We start from the raw sequence: 27,436 nt of genomic DNA on the forward strand, positions 1-27,436 counted from the left end.
GATGGGAAAGATGAAAGGAAACATGGGCACATTTAGCTAGAGGTTCCGGGTCCTACTAGGGCCTATAATTTAATGGTTATATTGCTGTGTGCGCAAGGAATCCTCTTAGACTGAGGGGAGATGCTTATGGGATTTAATTTACATAATTCAGCCTTTGAATAGCCTTCTCATCCGGGGCCGCAGACACAGTGTCCTGTTAATAAGAGGTATTGTGTGAATGTTGGGTCAAAAAAAGGGTGTATGGTCTAGTTAACAGATTAGATTTCCAAGTCTACCCGTATTCTTTTTTTTTGCATGTTTAGGGGGTTGCTACCTGCTGTCTTATGGTTGCTTCAAAGGCGCTTCAAAATTACCCATTTAAAGCAAAACACTACAATGAAACCTCAACATAATGGGGCTGATTCATGGAATTATTTGCGCTGAAAAACAGGGATTTGTGCGCCATTCTGGCTGCAAACCCCCATTTGTTAAACAGGGATTTGCGGGTAGAATGGCGCACAAATCCCTGTTTTTCGGCGCAAATAATTCCATGAATGAGCTCCAATGTGAAATGACCTAACCAGGACGTTTTAGTTCGTACCTGTAATTGTATTTCCCACCTGTAATTGTATTTCTCCAGCATTGGTATATTTCATAGAATCACAAGATCCAATGCTGGAGAAACATACATCATATACTTCGGCCTCTCCCCATTCACCCTAGTTAAAATATTGCTGGTAACTACAATAGTCTTATTTGCCTGTTTTAAGAAATATTTGAGCAATCTAAATCATATTGAAATGTGTTTTTTACATTTGCAGCGTCACTTACTGCGAAAGCATAGGTCAAAGGTCGTTTGACGTCAGTTCCTAGGAAATCATCAGGATCCATGGTCATATAAGATCACTTCTTGTAATGTCTACGGTTGTGTGATGTCACTTGGTAGTTTGGTGAATAAATGTCTCTGGGCCTGATATAACCCAAAAACAACACTAGTTACGACATTTAAGACATCACGCCTTTAAATGCTCTCCACTGGGAAATGATGATATTTGCTGTTAGAAGTTGGGGCTCTCCCAGAGGAAATAACTTCTGCTGCACCAGCGAAGTTTGCCTTTGGATCTCAAGTCTCGACAATTTGCGCTGAAAGCTGTCTGTTCACTGGTTCACAAAAGGTCAAAGAGAGTGAATAGTATAGTCATGAACAATAAGGCCACAGAACAACATTGTGCGTTCAACGCCTGTATATGCAATGGAAATAGGCTGCTGTTTCACAGTACCTGCCACTGGCTCCCCGACTGGCCGGACATGTAACTTGCTGGGAGGCTCCGAAAGCTGTTTTTCGCCGGGGAGCTGCCCAGCGTGCCCCCCATTTCACTGCCAGCGGCGTCCGAGGCCACTGCCATCTGGTACTGCGGGTAGTTGTACAGATAGTTGTTGTAAGGGTAGAGGGACGGCTGGTAGAAGTTGCTGTAGTAGGAAGGGTCCATCACCAAGTCAGACGCGCTCTCCAGGTGCCCCCTGCTGCTGATAGAAGGAATATCCTGGTGGATCAGCATCCGTCCCTCTGCAGCAGAAAGAAGCAAACACAAACCCGTCACGAGAAGCAGCCTTCGCCAAGATGCGTACTCGATACTGTCAGCCATCTTATCTATCGCGTGGCCTTCAGCTCGAGCGACACTCACTTCAGCTATCTATTTCCCGCGCTACTGACTACTGAAATAAAATATTACGCTTGATTAATGCTACGACCATCGCCTGATGTTAAACTTAACTAAACAAGTCACCTTGCCCTGTTCGATTTTCTAGCCTTAATTATATCATAGTCTTTACTGCACTTGGAATAGAAGGTTAAAACAATGCCTGGAACGAGTGTGGGGGCATGCCGAGCATAAAAGAAACCGACTTACATTTTTTTTAAATAAAACTTTATATAGCTCAAACCACCCTGTCACGGAGCCGCGTGCTTTAGAGCAAATGTGACGCAGCTAGGAGAGATGGAAGGCTGCAGCCCCCATGTGGAAATTACACTTTCATATACAAATGCATATATTTGGACAGAAGTTCATTTTTTTTAGAACAAGTAAATTAATACATGTCGTAATTTTTACTTTGTCAATTTGAAACGTAATTATTTTACCTTGTACATTCCTTTAATCCACAGCTTAATTGATGTTAATCTTCATAACTCGGGAGACACGGCTTCCCCGTCACAGTCCTTACTTACACATGTTGTCCGCCTCCGGATAGACCCTAACACCCTTCCAAGCTTGGGATAGACGGAATTCTCTAAAAACCTTTAATCCCACTTCCATCCCAAGTTCACATCCTTACCCCTTCTGCTCCTGGAGCCATAATTCCCGCCACTTCACTGGGTCGTTCTGTATGTAACCAAGCAACACATAGGGCTCAAGGGAGGGAAGAGGACTGTGACGCGAAAGCTTTGGACTCTGCATATCCAGTAAGTAATCGAGCCATTGCCTCCTCACCTGGCGCCCTCGTCCCAGGCCTTACTTATATGAAAACGTGCAGCACCTTAGTAAACATTTAGACAGAGACCATGTGATGAACGCCAAGTGATTTATTCAGAACACTTCAGTGAGAGGCTGTCACAAGAATGATGATATGAAAGATCAAGGGCACTGAACCGCCCACATTCAACTTTGTCGCATCGCAGGTATGTTATGTTACTTGACATATCCTGTATTTCGGCCAAGCCATCAAAGTTATTCACATACAATTTTACATAACATCATAACATTACATAGATCATTACAAAATAGCCTCTAATAGGTAAAACACAATAGATTACAAGATAGCATATTTGACACGAGACACTACGTTGCTACAAAATCAGTTCTCAGTGAAACATTTCAGACGTATTTTCGAAGCTTGTCAAGATAATTGAGTATTGCAATTACATCACATTCCTAAGATGCCTTTTGATTAGCCACAGGCCGTCCTCCGTTGTCCTTAAATAAAACTTGTTGAACAACGGTTGAAAATACTGTTTTGTCTGTCCATTCTACAAGGAGCAAATACAGATAAAATCCTCAACGTTTTGTTCCCAAGTTTTACAGAACTTGCATTGCATGCCAATGTGCTTTAAAACCCAGGAATGATAAAATATTCAGTCTCAATTTGGGCAATAATGATTTTGTAGTTTTAGAGCAGGGTATATCCAAATAAGTTTCTAAGGTTGAAGTCACATTTAACATCAAGATACTAGAGTAACACCATTTTGCCAGCGTTTGTGCTCCAAAGAACTTTTCTAAAGCATCTATCAAAAGCATCTCTTTTTTAATTTTGTTTTAATCTTATTGGCCTTTACAAGCCTTTAAAACAGAAAGAAAAACATTCAAGTTCCATCATACCAGTTACATACATTAAACTTCTCAGTCCAACAAGAAAGAAGCTTCAGCCACCCTAATAAACCTTAAGCAGAACCAGTCCATGGTTTCGAGACATTTTTCGATCTCCTCTAAGAGAAATGTTAGGGCAATTGTCCGTTTTTTATTTCCCCCATTAGACATCAATTGCCACCATTCTTCGGCATTCCTCGTTGACAGTTCTTCCATCAGGAGGCCATGACATTTCGATCTGTGTGTTCGGAGTAGGGGGCAAAATAAGACAAGATGTTTAGTCGTTTCTTCATTGAGTTCGCAGAGCTTACAGATCACGTTCGACCTGTCCATGCCAGCCCAGTTCTTAGTTTTCTCTTTCGTCTTTAGCAGATTTAAGCAAAAGCGCATGTAAGTGGATCTTCTTTTGTTATCAGGGAAGAGCGCTACATAGTTTAGCAGTTTATTGTATGCTCTGGCTTCGCAGGGCGCATCTTTCATTATTTTAGTTGCACTTCCTTCTTCACCAGTTAGGATCCAGTCTAGTCTCCAGATCTTCCTCTTTGCTGCGTCTGGGTTGTCTTGAAGCGTTGTAAGATCTGTTCCGTACTTTGCCAGCAACTCCTCACATCTTGTACTCCATAAGGATAGTAAGCATTCCGGATGGCCACTACTGGGATTTCTCAGAATTTTAAATTGCGGAGTAATATTTGTCACAATGGTTTTCCTGTATAACGCAAGAGTGTTCCAACAGATCCAGGCTTTGATTGAGATCAGCCCTAGCTCGTATCTTATACACGCTGTTGAAACGTTGTTGGATAGATGAAGTGTTTTCACCCAAAATATGTGTTTTAGGGTTCACCACAGTTTTTTCGGACATCCAAAAGCGTTTTCTGCTCCGTAAATCAGGGCTGGAACAACATTCTGTTGGTAGAATGTTATCACCAGCCTTAGTGAGAACTTCCCAAATTTTCTGTTTAGAATCGAGGCCTGGCAGGCAACTTGGCAACATTTTATTTTTGCGGTCTCCATTCAGTGCCCATCATTTATGTTTGCGCCAATCTGCATCCCAAGATATCTGGTGGTTTCTACAGTGCTTAGAGCAGTGGTCTTCAAACTTTTTTGGCCAGGGCCCCCCTGAGCAAAATTTGGGCAGGTCGGGACCCCCCAGAAATGCCAAATGGACAGTATATATTGCGCGCCGTCACCTGCTCCCATCAAAGTCGCTGGGCTCCCTCATCCCACTCCTACCCAGTCGCTGGTCTCTCCCCACCCCATCACACACCCAGGGCTCTCCCCACTCTGCTCCCATCACTATCCCATGGTTCCCGCCCATTGTGCTCCCACCATAGTCCCTCGGTTCCCCCATCCCGTTCCCAACACAGTCTGAGGGCCAGTGGCGGCTGGTGAATCTTTTTTAAGTGGAGGGGCATTAAGGGGAGGTTCGGGGGGGTTTCCCCCTGTGATTTTTTTTTTAAATAATAGGTTAAAATGTTGCATTGTAGAGCATACTTTTAACAAAAAATGGGTAAATAGCCAAACAGTTTGCAATTGTTGCTGGGAGTCCAGGGGGCAGGTATTGATATTTTATTTCTATCGCGCTCGTACACAAGTGTTTCAGAGCGTGACAAGGCAAGGGAGGGGAACAGAGGAGAATAAAACAGCGATCTTACTAGGCCCAGTGACATTGAGAACGCGCAAGTGTGAGGGGAAAAGTGCATGGAAGGGGGGAGAAGTGGAAAGTGCGAAGCAGAGGAGAAACAGATAAATAACAATAAATAAATAATAAAGGCAACAAACAGTGGTAGTGCAGCCAGCAATTTGCAAGTGCTACGTTTAAGGCAGCAGACAGGGTAGGTCTGATAAGTGCAGGAAGAAAGATGGTTCTCCTCAAGTTTTAGAGTGGCAGGGCGCTGTTCCAGAGGGAGGCCCCAGCCGAAGACGGAGATCTACCCCCAGCTCGTTTCTTTGATAAACGACTGACCCTGAGGGAGTTGGAGGTAGAGGAGTGAAGAGCTCGAGAGGGGAGGTATTTGCGGAGGAATAGCTGAAGGTATTTTGGACCGAGGCCCCAGAAAGCCTTGTGGACAAGGCAGAGGGTTTTGAATGATAGATGTCCGGTAAAAAGATACCATCCCTGTCCCCTGGGCCCCACTGGTCCTAACACAATGAACATGATTATGTGTATATGCAAGGCGCTGCACATTCATACAGCAATCACTCTATCATTCACATGAGCATCCATCACCATACACTCACTCATAACGCATCCATACACATGTTTAAATAAAAACAATGAACATAAACGTACCTTCTGCATTGGCCTGTGTGTGGGTGCTGCTCCAGCTGCTCTGTCCGTATGTGCGAGGAGGCGCAGGAGCTCCCCCTCGGACATACAGACATGCAGTGCCCCAGCCAGCATTTCCAATGAGCTATGCAATGCTGGCAAAGCAAAACGCCCCAGCACTTGCATGGCTCAGTGAGCATGTGCGGCTGGGGAACTAAACTGAACTGTCAAAGGGAAACAGTGTTTCCCTTTTACAGTTCAGCCAGCCCAGGAGCACTCCATTAGCTGGATAAAGCAGCTGAGGGAGTGCTCACTGTTTCACTGGGCTGGCTCCTTAGCTCCTCCATAATGGGTGAGGGGCCACTATGCAGTTAGTAATGTTGACCATTGTTGCTGAATATATCACAATTTACTTACATTTTAACACAAAGCACCCCTTTGGGTACTATTGAAACAGTGGGCTTCCTAACTACTCTGGCGGTAGCTGTGCCGGTAAAACCGGCACGGCTGCCACTGGAGTTGCATACGGGTCTGGCACCCGCGAATGGGCAATTACTAGGCCATGCCGAGTTAGGCGGACATGATAATTGCCCTTTCGAAGGTGCCGGTAGATCCCCATTCCCATTTGAGCCCCATATGGCTCAAATGGGAAGGGGGAGCTCGGATGCACCGGCACCGTTAATAACGGTGCCGGTGCATCCGACGAGCTGAGGTCAGACCTGGCGGGGGCTGTCAAGCACCCACGAGCACAACTCTTACTATGGCGGAACGGTAGCAACGGTGCCGGTAGCTTACCAGCACCGTTGTTACTGGTCCGCCATAGTAGTAATGAGGCCCAGTCTGTGACTAAAGGAATGAATATCCATTTACAACTGTGGGCCACTTTTTCATTGTTGCCTGAGACAGTTTCATGGTTCAGCCCGCCCATGTGGGCCACCCCTGCCCATTTCTTCCAATCTAAAAAAAAAAAAAAAAAAAAAAATCTTTTTCATGCTGAGCTCTCAGGGCCCCCCTGGGATGCACCCGCGGACCCCTAGGGGGTCGCGACCCACAGTTTGAATACCACTGGCTTAGAGACTCTTTTCCTAAGTGCCATTTGAATGTTTTGTTGTTTCCGTGCGCACTTGTGTGCAGGTTCTGTAACGTTAGTATTCCGCTCTTTGCATTGTTGATGACCAGACCATTGCTTTCCGCATAGCATTTTACTGCATTCATTTTTCGTTGGAGACCAGTTGGTGTGGAATCTAACAAGATCAGGTCGTCCGCATATAGCATCCAACTTAATGCAGACCCAAGGATTTTTGGGGAGAATGATCGAGGTTCATCAATTGCACTGCCAATGTCTGACAAGAACAGGTGGAAAATTATTGCCGCCAAAGGACAGCCTTGCTTCACGCCGCAGTAGGTGTTAATTTCATTCGTTAACGATCCACTCTGACCTAATCGCACCCTGATGGTAGTGGCGGTGTGGAGTTCCTTAATTGCAGCTAATAGGTTCTCAGGGCATCCCAGTTCGACATCTTAGACCAAAGGAGTTCTCGATCAATGGAGTCAAAGGCGTGGGAGAAATCTATCAGAGCTAAATAAACCTTTCTCCCAGATCTTATAGATTCCATTTTTAACAAGTTTAGTAACAGGAGATTTAAGCCGAATCCTTCTCCCTTTACAAAGCCAGTCTGTCTAGCGTCCATATGACCACTGTCTGAAATGCAAGCTGATAGTTTCTTTTGGAGCATTGAGGCATAGATTTTCCCCAGCACATCCAAGAGCGCTATAGGGCGGACGTTTTTATGGCTCTAAATGATTTCCCTTTTTGAAAATAGGAACTATTATAGCTTTCTTCCATGATTTTGGAGTGACACACATGCTGCAAATTCTGTTGAAAAGCTCTTTGCACACCACAGCCCATATTTCAGGGTTTAGTTTTAAGGTGAAATTGGTCAGGTATATGGTCCAGGGGCCCTCGAGACACTGGCATTGTTAATTGTCAGCAGGACGTCTTCTTTGGTGAAGTTAAGATTCCATTTTTCCAGTGTCGGGGTTGAAGGGTGCGTCCACTTGCCTTTTTTCCTGTAAAGTTCTGAGAAGGCGGATAGCCACACTGTTTCGGGGACCATATTAGTTATCAGAGCTGACTGAGGGGCACCTTCGTTGTTCAAAATTTTCCAAAACTCGGCTGAGTTTTTGTTTCCCATCTTTTTCATCATACGTTCTGCGTCGCTTTGGAACATTAAAGCTTTATGGGCTCTCAGCCAATTTTTATATTTTTGTTTAGCAGTACGCTTTGCTTGCAGGTAACTTATGGCATCCTTAGTTCTTATGTTTCTTATAGAAGTGTGTAGGGCCCGCTTATGTCTCATGACCTCCACATCAAATTTGTGTTTATCAACAAAGCTGCAATTTCGCGGTCCTTGATTTTTTTCTACAAATTGTTGTAGCAAGTGGGCATATTCCACTCCGTGTTCTTCATTAATGTAAATGTTTTTGATCTCAGATACATCTTCTATTTGAAGTTTCAGCCTTATTCTGGAGGACCCCACCAAGAGCCGGTAGTTCCATGGTCTAAGTTCCATCTGCCTCGAGCCTATTAGAGACAGAATCACCATCTCGTGGTCGCTATGGACCATGGGCACTATAAGCAGGGATGAGATCATTTGGTGGATTTTACCAGATACGAAAAAGTAGTCCAGAGTGGAATTTTGCTTATTTCTTCCCCATGTTGGGTTGACCGGTATATCGCCAATGGTGTTTCTGTTTAGCATTACGAGGTTTCTTACATCCATCTCCAGCATCCATCTTGAGGCCACACTGTCTGTCATGTGTATAAATAGCCTCAGTGTTTTTATAGTAAACGGACACAGTTGGTATTTAGGTCTCTGCATATTATGATGTTTGATGTCTCATTGGCTAACAGTAATTTGTCGATTACTGATGAGACTTCGTCTATAAATACATTTGTGCCGGCTTGCAGAAGGTTCCAGTATAGGTTGATAATGTGGAAGTGGTTGGCGTTATTGTTTATCTTCTCTGCTATGTCTCAACACATTTTATAACAGGGTCCAATTCAATGGGATCACTCCAAAGCAAAGGTATATTCATTTTCTTCACCATTTCTTTAATGTAACAAAACCATGATCATTTTGCTGCCCCTGGCTAGCTTAAGACATCTTGCATGTCATCATGTACGTAGACATTCCTAATTTTGAGCCAATATAATAGCCTTAATTTCACATAATATTGAATACCATACCATGCCAGCTCCATTATAGTGGGAGCCTTTGGAGCACTACTTGGAAGACACAAAAGCTGTTTAAAAATTCAATTTTCTTCCTTTTCCAGGGTACTAGTGTCAGCGTGCCCCCACAATGCCGAGGCGTAGATCGCAGCAGTGGTGCCCTACATTTTGTAAACTTCCATTGCATGCAATACTGTCCTGTTTCCATAGTACTTGGAAAATGTTGTCACCGCCATGCCCTCCTAGCCAGTGGAGTTTCACTTTTCTGTATTTGACTCTGCCAGTTATGTGTATTTTGTATTCGTACCAAGTAGGCAAAACCCACCACTTCCTCTAATGGTATCCCGCCGACATGAAAGGTTTGTTTCTATTTGTATTTATTTTATTTATATAGCGTTTTAATCCTAAGCGCTTTACAGTGTAACAACAGAACACATCGAACATGAAACAGGAGAATTTTTTGGTAGGAAAAAGGTAATCACTTTGGTTTTGGAGATGCCAATACTTAACTTCTTTTCCTTGCACCTATAGGAAAAGGCATTCAGCTGCATTTGGAGTCCCTTAGGAGTTTTGGACACCAATTCTACATCGTCTGCTTAGAGCAGATACGCACTTTTTTATCTTTTTAACATAGATGCATCTGCCTCCACGGCATTAAAGAGTACAGCTAAATTGTTGATGAATAAGGAGAATAATGGTGCGTGGGTAGGGGGCATCACAGAGCCTTGCCTAAGGCCTCTGTTGATGGAAAACAAAGAGGTACATGGTCCTTCAGAACCCAAGCGGACTACACCAAACTTGTCAGAATAGATGTGGGACATTGCCTGCATCAGGCTGATTGGAATTGATAAATCTACCAATAGTGCCCACAATCTATGCCTAGGGACAGATTCAAATGCTATCTGCAGATCAATATAGACCATCACCGTCTTGTGGACAATGCTGGATTTTACTTTTATGGACTTCATTAATTCACAGTGTGTCACCCTTTCTCAACTCTCATGCTGGACTTCCTTTGCATCTTGTACTCATGGTGGCCCTGAATCATGCTGTTCCCATCTTCATCTTGTATCCAGACTTGCAACATTATATGTTACTACTGACTTCTGCAATTGTATTCGCTCTCCCCTCTCGCTTCTCCACTCTTTTTGACTGCTTACTCTCTGTTCTCTCCTCCCCTCTCCCTTTTCCTATCACCTCCCCTCCTCCCCTTACTTTCTTCTATGCACTTACTCTATCAGAATTGTCCCTGGACCTAGTATGATAGCAACCTCGTCTGTCGCTCCCCCATCCCCTTACTGTTCCCCCACCCAAGCACTATCTGAAATGTTGTCAGGCCTAGTACGTTAGTCGCTTGTTTTGTTCCTCCCCTCCCTTTCTGCACCCCTCTCCCTCACCTTTTGTTTTTCTCTGGCTCTACCAGAAATGTCGTCAGGCCTAATACGGTAGTCACATGTCTGTTCCATGCATTTCCTTCCCACTCTCCCCCTCCCTTATCTATGTCTTAGCACTTGCACTATCTGAAATGTCGTCAGGCCGAGTGCGATAGTTAATTTCACATCCTTACTGTTCATGGCCTGTAAGAATGTCATTGTATTTTCCCTTGTTCCCTCCCTTGCCTTGAAGCGCTTTGAAACACATTGTGTATAGGCGCTACGTAAATAAACTATCATATAATATCATAAAGAGAAACTCTCCTGAAAACAAATGTATTCATCAACAATATTAGCTGAAAGGACTTGATATATATGTAGAGCACATTACTGCCATGGTTAAGGCTTCTAAATGCTTTGGGATGTGTGCTCCTGAGCAGGCTGTAGAGCAAACATATATGAAAAGGCAGAGCATTGCACTGCATGTGCCTATAGAATTAATAATTTAGACGAATATCGAATTATTAGCGGCGATGAATCGTGTATTGTCATTGCCAGGCGTTATGTTGAATGTTAAGTCATGTTACATCTATAGTATTCAGGCGCAGTGTTGATTGCTATAGAAGTTCATTTGTGATAACTAGACCCAATATTCTATGAAGTGCAGCGCTAAAGGTAGAGCGGGAGCGAGTACGAGTATATAAATCCCAAAGCAACTGCTGTCTACATTTGAGGGCTCTGATATAATTTATATTCAAATCACATGCATAGAAAGTAACATGCAATAATGTGCACATTACAAGCACAAATGGTATACCTGTAAAGTATACATTGCAATGCAAGTACAATTATTGGCCGAGGCCCAGTCCCAAGTAGGAACAAGTTACTTACCTGTAACTGTTGTTCTCCAGCATGGGTCTGGCATGGATTCACATGCTCATGAATATTCCCCGTCGTCAGGCCGGGAATCCTCGGTATAGAAAAAAATCAGTATCAGTTTCGTTTCTGATTTGTCTTTCTTAGTAGTAACCAATCACTGGTCTCTGGGTCATACTGCCCCCAGCCAATGACTGCCCTCCCCCTAAGCCCCGCCTCCGGCAGCCATCCTCAGATTTGGTAGCACGTAAAGTGGCAGTATGACCAAGTGAAGAGCCGCAGAGGGGTAGGCGGGAGGGTTCGTATGTGAATCCATGCCAGACCCATGCTGGAGAACAACAGTTACAGGTAAGTAACTTGTTCCTTCTCCAGCATGGGGTCTGGCATGGATTCACATGCTCATGAATAAGAGAATACATAGCAGTACACACATGCACAACCACGGGAGGTGGCAACAGGCTCAACATTAAGCAATACAACAACTCAACATTAAGCAACTCTTACCTCCTCACCAGGCTCACCTTAGGCGAACAGGTTGCGCAGCACTGCTTGGCCGACCCTGGACTCCTCCCTGGAGTCCCGATCGACGCAGTAGAATCTTGTGAAGGTGTGCGTCGACCTCCACGTCGCAGCCCTGCAGATGTCCAGCAGGGGCACACCAGACAGGAACGCCGTGGTAGCAGCGATCGCTCTGGTCGAATGGGCTCTCGGATGGCCAAGCAGCTGTCGGTTTGCCAACCGGTGACAGTGCATGATGCAGCCGGAGAGCCATCTGGAAATGGAAGTCTTCGAGAGAGCCTTCCCTTGATTCACAGTCCCAAAGTTCACAAACAGCTGTGACGTCTTCCGAAAACTCTTTGTGCGGTCCATGTAGAACTTCAGCGCTCTAGCTATATCCAGCGAGTGCAAAGTCCTCCCGGCCGGCGACGAAGGCGACAGGAAGAAAACTGGCAACACCAAGGGCTTGTTGAGGTGGAAGTCCGATGGCACCTTCAGCATAAAGGATGGGTGTGTCCTCAGCACCACCCTCGTGTCATGAAAAGTCAAGTATGGAGGCTTGCAAGATAGGGCCTGGATCTCTCCCACTCGTCGTGCAGAGGTGATGGCCACGAGGAAAGCTGTCTTCCATGACAGGAACTTCAAAGGCGCCGAATGCATAGGCTCGAATGGGGCCCCCATGAGCTTGGTCAGCACCACATTAAGCTCCCACGCCGGGGCAGGAGCCTTCACCGGCGGGAACGATCGGAATAGTCCCTTCATGAATTCTTTCACCAGGCGATGAGACCACAAGGACGCCCGTCCCGTCATCCTGGTATATCGGGAGTTTGCAGCCAGATGTATTTTGATGGAGGCGTGAGTCAGTCTAGCTTTGGCCAGCGACAGTAGGTATGGCAGTACTTGAGGGGCCGTAATCCGCAGAGGGTTAATCTTCTGTGCACGGCACCAGACAGAGAACCTCTTCCATTTATGTCTGTAGCACTTGAGAGTTGAGGACGCCCTGGCCTTTGCAAGAACCTCTCTGCAGTCGGCCGGGATGTCGTACCCTCCAAACTCTAGTGCTGCAGGAGCCAGGCCTGCAAGTTCAGCGACTCCGGGTTGTGGTGAAGAATGGCGCCTCCTTCTCTGGAGAGAAGGTCTGCGTCCATCGACAGCTTAACTGGTGGGGACGTTGACAAGTCCAGAAGGTCCGGGAACCAGATCTGTCTCGGCCACGCCGGTGCGACGAGGATCATCCTGCACCGGGACCTCTTGAGCTGGTTGATGAGCTGGAGCAGCAACGGCAGCGGAGGGAACGCATAAAGAAATAGGCCGTCCCAGGGGAACGAGAAAGCATCGCCCATGCTCCTCGGCTGGGGGAACCTGCTGGAGAACCTCCGGCACTTGGAATTCAACGCCGTCGCGAAGAGATCGATTTGGGGTTCGCCCCATCGTCGGAAGAGTCGATCCACTTGATCCTGGCTTAGTTCCCGCTCGTGGCACGAGCGCAGCTCCCTGCTGAGTGAGTCGGCAATCGTGTTTTTTATTCCTGCCAGATGAAGAGGCACCAGAAACATCCCTTGGGCGACGGCCCAATGCCACAGATCTTGGGCTTCCTTGGATAGAGCCGGGGACCTGGTTCCGCCCTGCTTCCGGATGTAGAACATCGTGGTGGTGTTGTCGGTGAAGATCCTCACCACCTTGCCCTTGAGGGACGGAAGAAAAGACCTGAGGGCCCAGAACACCGCGTGGAGCTCCAAGATGTTGATGTGGAGAGACTTCTCCTCCGGGAGCGAAAGGCCTCTCGCATGACGATCTCCAGAGTGTGCTCCCCAACCTTCCAGGGAGGCGTCTGCCGTCACCGTCACCTGGTGAGCTCGGGTCTGAAAGTCCGTGCCCGCCGACAGATGGGAGCGGGTACCCCAGGACCGGATCGCCTGACGGAACGTCTCGTTGAGAGGGATCCTGTCCTTGAAGCTGCCCGTCGACTGGATCCAGCGGGCGTCGAGGAACTCCTGTAAGGGTCTCATCCGAAGCCTGCAAAGGCGCACCAGATAAATGCAGGAGGACATCATCCCGAGGAGGGACTTGATAGATCTTACCCTGGCCATGTGCGTGGCCAGCAGATGCTGCACCTTGCCCAGAATGGTCCTGGTCCTTTCCTCCGACGGCGAGGCCAGCCGCGCCACTGTGTCGAGCTTGGCTCCCAGAAACAGGGCAACTTGCGACGGAACCAGGTTGGATTTTGGAAAGTTGATGGAGAATCCCAGGTCCGTGAGCAGCTGGACGGTCTTTGCAGTGTGCTCCACGGCGAGCTCCCTTGTCCTTGCCCGGATGAGCCAGTCGTCCAGGTAGGGGTAGACGTGGATCCCCTGTAGGCGCAGCTGCGCCGCCACCGGTGCGAGGCACTTGGTGAACACCCTAGGTGCCGACTTCAATCCGAACGGGAGGGCCTTGAACCGGTAGTGCCGCCCTTGGACCACGAACCTGAGGAACTTTCGGTGTCTTTTTAGAATGGGGATGTGGAAGTAGGTATCCTCCAAGTCCAACGACGACAGGAAATCGCCCTCCTCCAGCTGTCCCAGCACATGCTGGAAGGTGACCATACGGAACTTCTGTGCCTTGATGTATTTGTTCAGTCGTTGTAGGTCCAGGATGGGGCGCCATCCTCCTGTCTTCTTTTTTACGAGAAAATACCTCGAGTAAACTCCGGAGCCCCGAAGCCTCTTTGGGACGAGCTCGATGGCACCCTTCTTGTGCATCGCCCTTACTTCCAACAGTAGTTGAGGGACGTGATTTTCCTTCCTGGCCACGGGTGGAATGCAAGTGCACTTCTTCTGAAACTCAGGGCGTGCCCTTGGGCCAGGGCGTCCAGCACCCAACGGTCTGTGGAGATGGACTCCTACACGCTGACGAATCTCGCCAGCCGGCCTCCCACCGGGGTGCTTCGGCGGGGGCCCGACCCCACGGTCGGTTCAATCTTGTTTGGAGGCCGCCTTGCCTCCTTGACCTCCTTGTCGTCGACGACGGGCACCACCTGACTTGCCGCGTCCCCTGTAGGCTTCCTGGGACGAAGATCTTGCCGCTTGGCGGTAAGTGGAGGAGCCACTGCCGGATCCCTTGGAGGCACCTTGTCTGCCTCCGGAGCTCCGAAAGGACGGCCGTCGTTGTTGGAGCACTCCCAGTGCCCGGGCAGTCTCTGTGTCTGTCTTGATGGCCTGAAGGGACTCATCAACCGCCTTCCCAAACAGGTTGTTCCCGTCGAAGGGCATGTCCAAAACCTTGGTTTGTACGTCCTGGCGGAAATCCGTGGCCTTGAGCCATCCTCGTCGTCTCAAGCAAACGCCGTTGTCCAACTGACGGAAACCGGTGTCGGCGATGTCCGTGTCCACCGTGATGGCGTGGTCCGAAGAAATCTCCTCCTCCTGTAGGATTTCAAGGGCCTCAGCCCTTTTGGCGTCCGGATGGAAGTCTAACAGAGGGGCGATTTTGAACCACAACTCCCTGTCGTGGCGGGCTACGATAGCCAGGGCGTTGGCCGCCTTAATAGTCGTTGCTGCGGATGAGATGATTCGTCGTCCCATCGTGTCCAACTTCCTGCCCTTGCCGTCCGGCGGGGAAGTTGATGTCGAGGCCGATGCCCCCCCAGCTTTATTCTTTGCCGCCGCCGAGACGACCGAATCTGGGGTAGGTTGTGCCCGAAGGCACAAGGGGGCAGCGTCGGGGACCCGGTACTTCTTCTCGTACCGGTCACTCTTTGCCGGCGCCGTGGCAGGGTTCTTGAGGAGGGCGAGCCCCTCATCCCAGATGTCATCAAGAAGCGGTACGGCGAGGACCGTCTTCCTTTTAGCCTCACGCCGTTGGTAAAGGAACCCTTCTTTCTTCTTTTCTTCTGGGCAGAGCTGAAAAAGCTCGGATGCCCTGGAAATCATGGCATGAAAGGATCCAATCTCGTCGGGCGGGGACGTCCGAGCAGGGGGGGACGGGGGACACATCCCGTCGTCGCCTCCGTGGTCATCTGTACCTGTCGTAGCCGTGTCCGTGCCTGTATCATCCCCGTGGGTAGTAGACCGGGGGGAAGGCAGAGTAGGCCGCAGAGGTGGGAGAGGTTGCGTAGGATGCGTCGTCCTCCTCTTATGCGGTGGACTCTCCGAAGGTCCTGGCTCCGGTACCTCCGTCGGGGGAAGGGGCAACCTTGTCCTTATCTCCGAGCACAAGGACTGAATCGCTGACAAAATGGCCGCCGAGGTGTCCTGCGGCGCCGGAAACGACGGGCGCGAGGGCTCTTGAGGAGCCTTGTCGGCGACACCGTCGCTCTCGTCGTCGCCCTCGTCGGGATCCCTCCCGATGGGCTGGGCCTCTTCCACGACTTTGATAAGCTCTTCTTCAGAGGTCGTTTCCGTATCCATGATGGCCACCAGCCCCTCCCCCACCTTTTCCAAAGAGGACTTCGTGGAGGTATTCTCAATGGGCCTGAATGACTACTCCCTCAACGGTGGCAGGGAGACTCTGGGTCCTGAGGGCGCCTCCACTGGTGTAGCCTCCACAGGCAGAGCCAGGGCCGCGGCGACATCCTCAATCGAGGTCTTAGCAGGGTGAATTAAGGCCATCGTCACCTTCTGGACGCCTGGGGCCTTCACCTTGGGGGGAGGGTCTGAGCCTCGCTCCCCCTCTGCCGGAATCTTCGAGATCGACCGGGGCCTCTCCAGAAGCTTCGCCAGGTTCTCGGACTTCCTCTTACCCGAGCCAGAGCGTTGGCTCGTGGTTGATGGCACCGGGGAGGATGCGCCCTGCCTGGCAGCCAAGGAGCCCGACCGTTCGGCACTCCCGGTGCCCGCAGACTTGCGGTGCTTAGCCTTTTGTTGGGCCCACGTCACCGGGCACCCTCACAGGACTTCGAAGACCGCTCGGACTTCTTTTTCTTCTTCTCGCCTGACGGGCTCTTCCCTTCCAGCCAGTTGGCGAGACGGAGGTGGCGATCCTTCATGGTGCGCTCCGACATGTTCCCACAAAACGCACAGTCCTTCTCCTTGTGCGTCTTGTCCTCATGGGACAGTAGAGGCATAACGAATGCTCGTCCTCCTTGAAAACATTCTGAAGCTGGCATCCAGGGCAGGTCCTGAACAGCTTCCCGGGCGTCGAGCTTCCTTTCTCCTGGGCCATGTCCGGGGTAGGCCTCGGAACTTCTGGAATCCTCCAAAAGCGTAACTCGACGAAATCTTCACCCTTGAGGGGCGTAGAAAACTCCGAAATGGATCCCCGTTGATCGGATGTAGAAACGGTGGAGCTTGAGGCTCTATTTAACCGAAAAATGAGAAAAATCTCATGAAAAAGCGCGAAAACGCAGCAAAAGCTCGAGAACTACAGCACGAGGACTCCCAACACTTGAACGTGCGGTAAAAATCTGAGGATGGCTGCCAGAGGCGGGGCTTAGGGAGAGGGCAGTCATTGGCTGGGGGCAGTATGACCCAGAGACCAGTGATTGGTTACTACTAAGAAAGACAGATCAGAAACAAAACTGATACTGATTTTTTTCTATACCGAGGATTCCCGGCCTGACGACGGGAATATTCATGAGCATGTGAATCCATGCCAGACCCCATGCTGGAGAACTATGAAAACCATCCGATCAAGTCAAGAGGGATGTCACAGCTTCAAAAATGGTAAATATTGTATGATTGTCCAAAGGGTGGGAAAACATTGCTGGGCTCAGTAAACAGGTGAGAACAATCAGAGAATGGAAAATTGTATCAGAGGGTCCCAATTATGCACTAGAGGCATATGTGAATAATACAACGTGTCACAATACGACATATTCTACCTCACTATGAGTTTGGTGGTAATTTGGCACTAAATCTACCAATTTGCTGTCAAAATCATTTACCATTACCGCCACTCGGTCAAGTGGGGTTACAAAGGGATTACAAGTGGTAATAGGGCCGTCTAATTCCCAATTTCTGGAGTTCATGGGAAATTCCACTGTGGAAAATCAGCAGGTTTTTGGAGGAAAAGTGGAGGATTAACTTGCAGTTTTTTGCTGGTGGTGAATCCTCCACTTTTCCACCAAACTCAAAATTCGCCAGTGCAGTAACAACAGCGGTAATTCCATTACCTCAAAAAAGTGCCAGTAACAGAATTGCCGCCATTTTTTTCGGCACTGCAAAACTCGTAATATGACCCATTGTGTTATCTTGAAGTGCTGATTTCCTCTATGTATTTCAATATCTTTAATACATGACCAAATGACACAGGGCAGATTGAGGGACACCAATAGTCTTGAGGTTATATCAAGTCTAAAGAACCAAGACGCAAAAAGTCTAAGCCTGCAATTCTGCATCGCTCCCTTTGTATCGATCCCCCGGCTGGGCGGGATGGCACAGGGTGCACTTTCCGGAAATGAGAACTGCCACGTAGCTACCTTCCCCTCCCCCTAACACCCAGGCATGCAAACAAAAAGTGCACCTCCATCTCTGCACAACAGTGTCCCAATAGAAACCCAAACTGAGACCCCTAACCCCTGTTCCATAAACAGTGGATGGCCTTAGAGCAAAATCAATGCTAACAGTTAGTATTGGTGCAACAGGCCACGCCCCAGAAATTACGTGACCATTTATTGGACACAACATCATGCCGCTGCACGTTAAATATGTTGCGTTGGAACTTCATAACATCCCTCACCTACCATAAACAAAACACATAACATTATCATAAAACATTTTTTAAGTATAATGCCCTTCTGTTATAGCTGTCTGAGATAACATTATGGAAATGTTATTTCAGCTTTATACTACAAAGTGATCCAGTCTGGCAGGCAATCTTCGATGTTCCCTTCTGGGATACCTCACTTCCCATATGGGCATCTATTCTCTATTTGATTGGTTCACATCATCTGCATCTGGTAAATCCAAGTCATCCCTCTCTTGGCTCTGGGGCACTATGCTTGTCATCTTCTCTGAGCATGGCTCGTTGCTCCCGGTCCCTGTGATGAGTCGTTCGAAGCAACTATGGTTACAATTAACTTCCTCACCAAATCGCTGATCCGTCACCATGCATGTTTTTCTTCTCATTATTGTCCACGGTGTTGCCTAATGAAGAACTGTTAGTCACTTTCTCATTTTTTAACAGAGCTGTGTCACCAACCTTTACCAAAGATGGCTGTTGTGTCTCACCCTGTGCTGTGTCTTCCCCTTGTATGATGGTGGATGGAATGGAGGCGTGTTGTGTCTTGCCTCTTCTGTATTTCTGTCTCAGTGATGTCACTGTGAGAATGTTGAGTGCATGATAAGAATGTTTGGTTAGAAATGCAGGCCTGGATGGTGGGTGAAAGCAGGCTCCTGTCCTATTACCCTGTAACCCTATATATGTACCTATAATGTTCCTGAGTAGACATCTGCGCCTCAACTCTTTTTCATTGTTTGTCTTCTGTTTGTCACCAACCTCCAACACATCAATGTCTGCAGCTACCATTGATAAGTGTTCTGGTATCGGTGAATGGACCTTCGATATTAGCAGTGTTTCCGCTGGTGAAACCCCTGTGAAAGAGAGCAGTGTGGTTATGTGCGTTGTCAAGAGCTTCGTCAGCGCCTTTTCTGCAGACATACCTTCTTCACACGCAATACGGAACATTTCATTGAGTGTATTATTCAACTGCTCCACATCCTCATTAGGCCTCGGCCAACATGTGGTGATGGGTGTATGTTTGACCAACATGGGGTGATATGTCCATGTTTGATGTCATAGAATTTCACAAATTCCATAAAACTATCAGTTTGAAAGGGTGGACCATTGTCGGTATGGACTGACTGTGGCAGACCATGAGTAACAACGATATCTTCTAATGCTGGGAGTACCACCTCTGCCGAAGAGGAAGTCACAAATGTCACCACAGGATATCTCAGAAAATCGTCCAGAACAAAGAAAGGATGGTTCTGCTGAATTGTCCCAAAGTCCATACCTAATGCCTGTTAAGGTTTGTTTGCTTTGATAGGAGATTCGCTGCGTTGCACAACTTACTCTTTGTTATCATGGTGCCCACAAGGGTTTCCAAGTTCAGAAACTACACCTTTTCTCTTAGAAGCACTTTTGTTTTGCTTGCCCCCTGGTGCCCAGCTGGGGATACCACTATCCCGGTGTCCCTGAACAGCACACCTTCAGTCCACATGGACAGTTCTCCTCGGACCATATTCCATTCATGAATGCTTGTGTTTCTGGCATGCAGTGACCTATGTCCACCAGCAGAGTATTCCACTGACTTCCTCTTAATTGGTCAAACAATAACTGCACCCTTCTGTGTTGGAATGTTGACTATGCTAGGTCAGTAAGCGACCTGGAGTTGGGTACCTCAGCTCTAGTGTTCATGTTAACCATTTCCTCTGTCTCTCTTTCACATGCTGGCGATGTCCGTTACCCTTCTGAAGGGCCAATACATGTTTGGAGATGGCTGTGGTCTCGTTCAGAAGGGATGCGACCAAGCAGTTCGGGCTGGACTGCCCCTTATGGGGTGGGACCAAGCATGATTTGCATATGGCCTTTCCCCTTTTGTAATGGTTTGGCAGGCAAAGAACGATGGTCTGGAGGGTTGCTCAGAGCAATGCCAGAGGTTAAGATTCATTCTAAACCTTCCAGCCATCACCCCTTTTGTTTTGTTAAAGTCACCCCGAGTGGGATGGGTATGCACAGATTTGGGTCCCGTGCCTGCTGGGCCTAAAGACCCAAGCTACTCCTCACTGATGAGGCCCAATGAGGCTGAAACATGTTTGGGGTTGCTTGTGGTCTTGTGCAGAAGGGATGTCACCAAGCAGTTTGGACTGAATGGACAAGTTTGGGGTGCGGCCAAGCCTGATTTGCATATGGTCTTTCCCCTTTTGTAATGGGTTGGCAGACGAAGAACGATGGTCTGGAAGGGTGCTCAGAGCAATGCCAGAGGTTAAGATTAATTCTAAACATACCAGCCATTACCTTTTCGGTTTTGCTACCTTTCTGAAGGATGGCATGAATTGCCACAGCCTGAAAGCAAAGAGTGACACTATAGTCCTGCAGCTGTACCATTAATCTTCCCAACTGAATGGGGGATGCAGGACAAAACTCTGAAAAATAGGTATTAATGGCCTGTGATCAGTAATCACCGTTATGGGTGTCCAAACACATTTATGTGGAAATGAAGACAGCCTCATGGGACTGCAAGTGTCTCATGTTCTATTTGCGACTATCGCCTTTCTGTAGGAGGCAAAGCCTTGCTGGCGAAGGCGATGGGACGCCTCACTCCGTCAGCGTCCTCTTGGGCTAGTACCGCCCCAAGCCTCACTGGGCTTACAACCACAAAGATTTCTGATTGTCAAAGGGGTACAAAAAATGCCATTGTGGTTTTCTTGGCTCTAGCTACCGTTGCTTACTTAAACACTGTGTGTGTGTTAGCATTCCACTCCTACTCAGTAGCCTTGCATATTACATTTCTCAGTGGTTCAGTAACCTTTGACAGATTTTAAGTGAACCTCGCACAAATGTTAATCATTCCCAAGAAACTCTGCTGGGGATCAAAAGTGTTAATAGCATCCACCGTTTGAGGATCAGCATATACACAAGTGTCCTGGAAGACAAAACCAAAGACATGTACTTTGCATTGTAGAAAACGACACTTATTCTCATGTAGAGTGAGGCCCTTTTTTCCGCAACCTTAAGAATACAACTTTTAATCTCGGCAGATGTTCTTTCTCCATCTGTGCATGCATGAGCACGTCATCCCTCACATATATCACTAATTCCAGACCAGCTAATACACCTGTCAAGGTGTGCTGAAATATCTCAGCTGACGATCAAACACCAAAACTCAACTTCAGAATAAACTGACATGCAACGAAAATGTGGTTACGGGCTTTGAATCCTGTATATATAATGCTAGAAATCAGGATGAGAGATCCATGGATAGCTATCTGGTTGAGAAACTATTTTATTCGGTTTCCAGCCAGTATTTTTTGCACAGATAATCAATTTAAGTATTTATATGACTTTCGATAAGCACGAAAGTGGTACGGACAGGTGTCATTCTAAACATGAGAAATACAGGTGAGTATCAATCTCTCTGGTCTAGAGGTAAAAATTCCCAAATGATGCACAAGTATAGAATACAGAGAAGTAAGGACAAAAAATTCTATACAAGAGCTGCCCAGGACTTTGCTAAGTCCGGGGGTGTTGAACAAACAATGGTGTACACAACACTAGCTACAAACATATATACAAAGAAGTTTGAACAGTTCTGTTACAGAATATCGACACTGGAGTGTTTCGGCCCTGTGGGGCTGGGTAGGAGCCCTAGGTGGTGGAGGCCTTCATCAGGATAAACGTTGAGTGTTGTCCTGTCCGTGTAAGAGATCTGTGGGTGAAAGGGAAAGCTATCAGGATCTCTAGGGAGTTGTTTGTAATTTAAACATTATCAAATAATGGCTCATTGGTGCCTAATTACACGAAGCCGTGTATTTGGAAGAACAGCTTACGGTTTGCTTTGGTTGCAGTGGTAACGCTGTGCTTGGAAATCATGTGTGGTTTAGCAGGATTATAAAGTGCCCATAGTACTGGGTTTCGTGAACCGACTCAGATGATGTCGGTAGTTCAGGCTGGAAAAACTGGCCTGGTAGGTCTAGGAGCTGTTGGAGGGAAAGGTAAAGACTGTCAACCCTCAACAGCCCTAGGTGGTGCTGGTGTTACATAGTCTCAAGGGTGGCCGTGGTGTAATGGCACGGTTCTAGGTTTATAGCAAGGTGCGGAAGAGGTGCCGAGTGGTATAAACAGCCCTCGTCGTGCGCTGCCTGGGTGCTCACGTGTGGTCTAATGCGGACAAGTGGCCAAGGAGTCACATGGTGGTGGAGCCAGTACACAGAGGTGAGAGTGACGGTGCTACTGGCCAAAGTGCTGGTGGAATTTACACAAAGTCCTGGGGAGATGTCCCAAACAATTACAGAGCAATGAGGAGTGGACTCGTGGATGCCTCCCAAAGTACGACCAACAAAAGCCTCAGTTTCAACGTGCTGTAGAAAAAGCGGTAATAGTGAAACGCTAAAGCTCTGTGTTGAATATGCACAAAATCATGGGAAGATGTCCCACAATACATTTATTACAGGGCCACGAAGAGTGGACTCGTGGATGCCTCCCATCGTGTGACTGACAGAGGCCTCAATGCGGTTTCTGTCAAAAAATGATGCAGAAAGACGGTAATAGTGACACGCTACTGCTCCATGTCGTAGGAGCCTCTTTAAGTGCCTCTGGTGGTAGTGATTCCCTACACGGGCAAGCCGAGGTAAACAGCAGGAGAAAGCAGGACTTACCGGAGCGAAAATAAATGCACCCGTGCTCGGAGCGTTGATGGTGGTTGTGTAAACTCAGACACAACACATTTTACGGTGTCAGTCCGCAGAGCAGGAGCCAATGGCAACGGGGGTATGCGCTTAGCTGGGCACATCATTAGCCTGTGTGAGGCTACTGATAGGTTGGGGCTCAGCCAATGGTGGTGAGTGCACATGGGCGAAACGAAAGTAAAAAGCTAGGACAAACATCACTAGCCTGAGCGAGGCTATTGATTGGTGGGTGAACAGCCAATGAATGTCGGCACACGTATGGGAACTGAAAGTAAAAGCACTACCGCTCGGCAATGGTAGAGAGTCCCTGATTCTAGAGTTTAATATGACGTGTCCCCAGGGTTAACATGAGCGCACGTCTAAACCTAGTGTGTGGAAATGATTAAGAGCATGGTTATATATATAACACGTACTGCGGAATTGCATGGTATATGAAGATACAACATTTTGCAGTTCATAGCAGAAACCAGTGTGCTATACAAGAGATGCCCCTGGTGGCTGTGTATGGTGACAACCCAAACCACTTTCACATAAATGTACAGTTAGTGGTGCAATCCGCTGATCATATTCCTCACATATTAGTATGGTGATTAGTGCATGGTACATAGGCGCGGTATTGCAGAGGCAAGTACACTAGTGAGCAAATCATGACTTTCAACAAAAAGGTTCAGTTGGTGGTATAGTAGTCACCTGGTGGTACAGTGGTACATTGTGATTTTTACAAGTTGGAGTGGGAACCCAGAGGTCCTAGTACTTAGCATGGTGTACGCATGAAAGCATAATTGGTGATACAGTGTGAGAGCTTAGAGGTACAGTTGGTAATGTACTTGACATAGTGGACACATGATAGAACACGTAAATGCCGGGTGCTCAACTGGGGGACCATCTGCACTGGTAAATTACGCCTAGAAATGTTTCCACTCTACGGTGATGTTTAAGCCGGTTTTGACTGTGTCCAATCTGTGGACCCATTTCTGTTCAAGTCTAGTAAGGGCCAAGTTTATGTCTCCCCCTCTTTTTTGTTGTTGAAGTTGTTGTAGGATGGTCCATGTGAATTGCTCGTGGGTGTGGCCCTTTCTTTCTAAAATGTTCAATTTCTTTCTAAAATGTTCAACCAAGGGTTTGTCTTGTATAGTGTTTTTTATGCAGGACCTATGCTCATTTATCCTCAGCTTGATGGGTCTGATAGTCTTCCCAATGTAAATGATCTCGGTGTAGCGAAAGGCAACACATTTGCCACAGCTGTAGTGTCCAACGACCGGGGGTAGGTTCCATAGAGTAGGTTGTGTTCTCTCTGGTTCTAGGAAGGTATGGACCAGGGTGTCTCTGAGGTTTCTGTTCTTTCTAAATGCAAAAAGAGGTTTCTTTTCCAGGGTACCTTTGTTCTTGATCAGGTACCAATGTTTATTGATGGTGGTCTTTATGAGGTTGCTGACGGGGTTGAATGTGGTCACACACACTGTCCTGTCTATTGGGTCCTTGGTCCGTTCTGTGAGGCAGATGGTGCGATCGGTGTTCGCTGCTCTTTTCCGAGCCATTCTGATGGCTTTTTTGGGGTAGCCCCTTTCAGTCAAACGTGCCTGTAGTTGTTTCGCATGATGTTCAAATTTGTCCTTCTCAGTGCAGTTCCTGCATGTGCGGAGGAACTGTCCGTAGGGTAGATTATATTTCAATCCTTGAGGGTGGTAACTAGAGAAATGGAGTAGGCTGTTCCTGTCTGTTGGTTTCCTAAACAGTTCTGTCTTTAGTGAGTTCCCGGAGCGGTATATGTGAAGGTCCAAGAAATTCACGGCTTGGCAATCCCACTCGATGGTAAATTTAATGTGTGTGTTTCTTAAGTTTAACCAGGTGTGGAATTCAAACAAAAGGTCCTTGCTTCCTTGCCAGATCAGGAGAACATCATCGATGTAACAGCGCCATAGTTTGATATGGTCTTTATAGGGATTGTCACAATTGTACACATGATCTTCCTCATACTGGGCCATGTATAAGTTGGCTACATCTGGTGCAAAAGTAGCGCCCATGCTCACGCCTTTGATTTGCTGGTGTATCTGATGTTCGAAGAGGAAAAAATTCTCTGCCATGGCTAGGCGAATGCATTCGAGGATAAAGTTGGTAGGAGTCGAGGTGGTGTCCGTTCTTCTATTGAGGCAGCTAGCCAAAGCCTCTAGTCCTTCCAGTTGTGGGATAGAGGTATAAAGCGCCTCTACATCCATGGTTACCAGAATAGAGTTGGTAGTGAGATCTATGGTCCGTAAAACTTTGATGGTGTCGGTGCTGTCTTTGATGCAAGACTTCATCTTTCCAATGAATGGTTTCATGAAATGATCGGTGTATAGTGAGAGGGGTTCAAGAAGAGAGTCACTAGCTGAGACAATAGGTCGGCCAGGTGGTCTAGTGGCGTATTTGTGGATTTTCGGTAAGATGTAAAAAGCGGGTGTTCTTGGGTGCGTTTTATTGAGGAAGTGGCGTTCGTCCTCACATATCCAGCCTTGGTCTTCTGCGTGTCTTGTAAGACTGAGGATCTCTTCTTGCAATCTAGGGATAGGATCCCTGTTCAATTTTTGTATGAGGTGGTGTCAGCCAGAAGTCACAAACATTCCTTGTTGTAATCTGTGGTGTTCATCCCCCACCTTTGTCAGCCGGTATGATCGTGATAGACAGGTCTTGGTTAAGGGCGCCAAGGGATTTTCTTTCTTCTTTGCTCAGGTTTTCTTGGTAAAAGTATTTTTGCGCTAGTCCAGTGCTGATAGTTGTGGTGACTATTTTCTCGAACGTGTCGAACTCTGCAGGGATGGTGTGTGGTGGACGCACAAAATTGGACTTTGGTCTAAGTCCTGTGGTGTTGTCCCTGTTTCTCTCAGGCCTCTGTGAGTTAGTGTTTTCAGTAGTCTGTTTTTCCAGGAGGTATACCTCAAAAAAATACTTGAGTCTGGGTGTTCGGAAGAATCTCCTAAGTTCAGCTTCAGTTTTAAAGGGGTCTGCTTTAGTGGCTGGAACGAAAGATAAACCTCTTTTCAGAAGGATCTGTTCTGAGTCGTTCAATATCCTTGATGATCGGTTGAAGACGGGGATTTCTGTCATGGTTGGTTGGAATACCACTGCCTCGTCCGCATGTATTGGCCTGTCTTTTGCGGTTTCCTCCACGGTCTGCCCCGTTGTCCTCCCCTGTGAAAAAAAGGATGTTGCGGGGGTCCTGTGGTTCTGCTGCTCCCTGGGGGGCTAGGGATGCTTCCGCTGGATGACCATTGTTTGTTCAACACCCCCGGACTTACCACAGTCCTGGGCAGCTCTTGTATAGAATTTTATGTCCTTACTTCTCTGTATTCTATATTTGTGCATGATTTGGGAATGTCTACCTCCAGACCAGATCTTGATACTCACCTGTATTTCTCATGTTTAGAATGACACCTGTCCGTACCACTTTCGTGCTTATCGAAAGTCATGTAAATACTTAAATTGATTATCTGTGCAAAAAATACTGTCTGGAAACTGAATAAAACAGTTTCTCAACCAGATAGCTATCCATGGATCTCTCATCCTGACTTCTAGCATTATATATACAGGTACCCACCTGGGCATATCAGGACTCCGCCAGGCGCCCTTTTTTTCTTCTGGCTTTGAATCCTTATTGATGGGATCTCCTCGTAGCAAGATCTTAAATCTATGATGAGAAATATCTTTGCTTCATGTAGATCTTATCATTGAGAGTAGGAGTGGCAACGTGGTGCTGTCTTGGGATCGCTCTGTTCGAGATCCTCATATCCACACAAATTCATACAGCCCCACTTGTTTGGGGTTTTCCACTATCGCTGTCGGAGAAACTCATGGAGTGGGCCCTTCAATTTTCTCGATAATTTCTGTCGCTTCCAGACGTCTCATATCATCTTTTTACGTAGATGAAATTAAATGTGTTGATGATTAAAGGTGACAATCTGAATCCTATTATCAATATTTAGTCGCACTTCCTGACCTCTCAGGCATACAATTCCTTGGAAAATGTCATGGACCTCTGATCAGATGTTGTCCATGTCGGAGGCTTACACGATAAAAGCAAAATGCACTATCCCCAAGACTTTTGTCATGTTGCAGCTCAGCAGTGTGTTAGTGGCTGAAGGCATGCAGAAAGCTGACGGGTCGGATACACGATCATGTGCTACGTGTGTGAAAAATGCACCTTCCAAAAGGTAAAGGAATCTTACCAGGACACGTGAAGATTCCAATTTTGCGAGTTGCCATAGTTGGCCGGGGATATAGCTTCTGAAAATGCTCCGTTGGCATTACGTAAACAGACACTCCTGTGTCTATGAGCACCACCCTGGGCGGTCGTCCTTTCGACAGAGTAGGTAATCTTTGAAAGGATGGGGGTGGTCACATTGCTCAGAACATGCTTGCATAGTGATTCATTTTCCCACTTCTGCATTGTTCGCAGGATATCTTCACGGCATCTGGACTTCGTTGCTGCTGTGTTCGTGACTTTGTCTTACTCCTTCCCCTGAAGTTTTTCAGTGGCGGCGTTT

General features: G+C 47.3%; 1 protein-coding gene across 1 annotated transcript in view; it reads right to left on the minus strand.

Annotated features, from left to right (window-relative positions):
• Positions 1-27,436, minus strand: part of DMRT1 (doublesex and mab-3 related transcription factor 1) — a 1,789,254-nt gene that overhangs the window by 994,237 nt on the left and 767,581 nt on the right. Inside the window, exon 3 of the mRNA XM_069625749.1 lies at positions 1,260-1,546. Coding sequence (XP_069481850.1) covers positions 1,260-1,546 — 287 coding nt within the window. The remainder of the gene's footprint in view (positions 1-1,259; positions 1,547-27,436) is intronic.

The sequence above is a fragment of the Ambystoma mexicanum genome, chromosome 6p, assembly GCF_040938575.1.
Source record: "Ambystoma mexicanum isolate Mex_15411 chromosome 6p, UKY_AmexF1_1, whole genome shotgun sequence".
NCBI lineage: Eukaryota > Metazoa > Chordata > Amphibia > Caudata > Ambystomatidae > Ambystoma > Ambystoma mexicanum.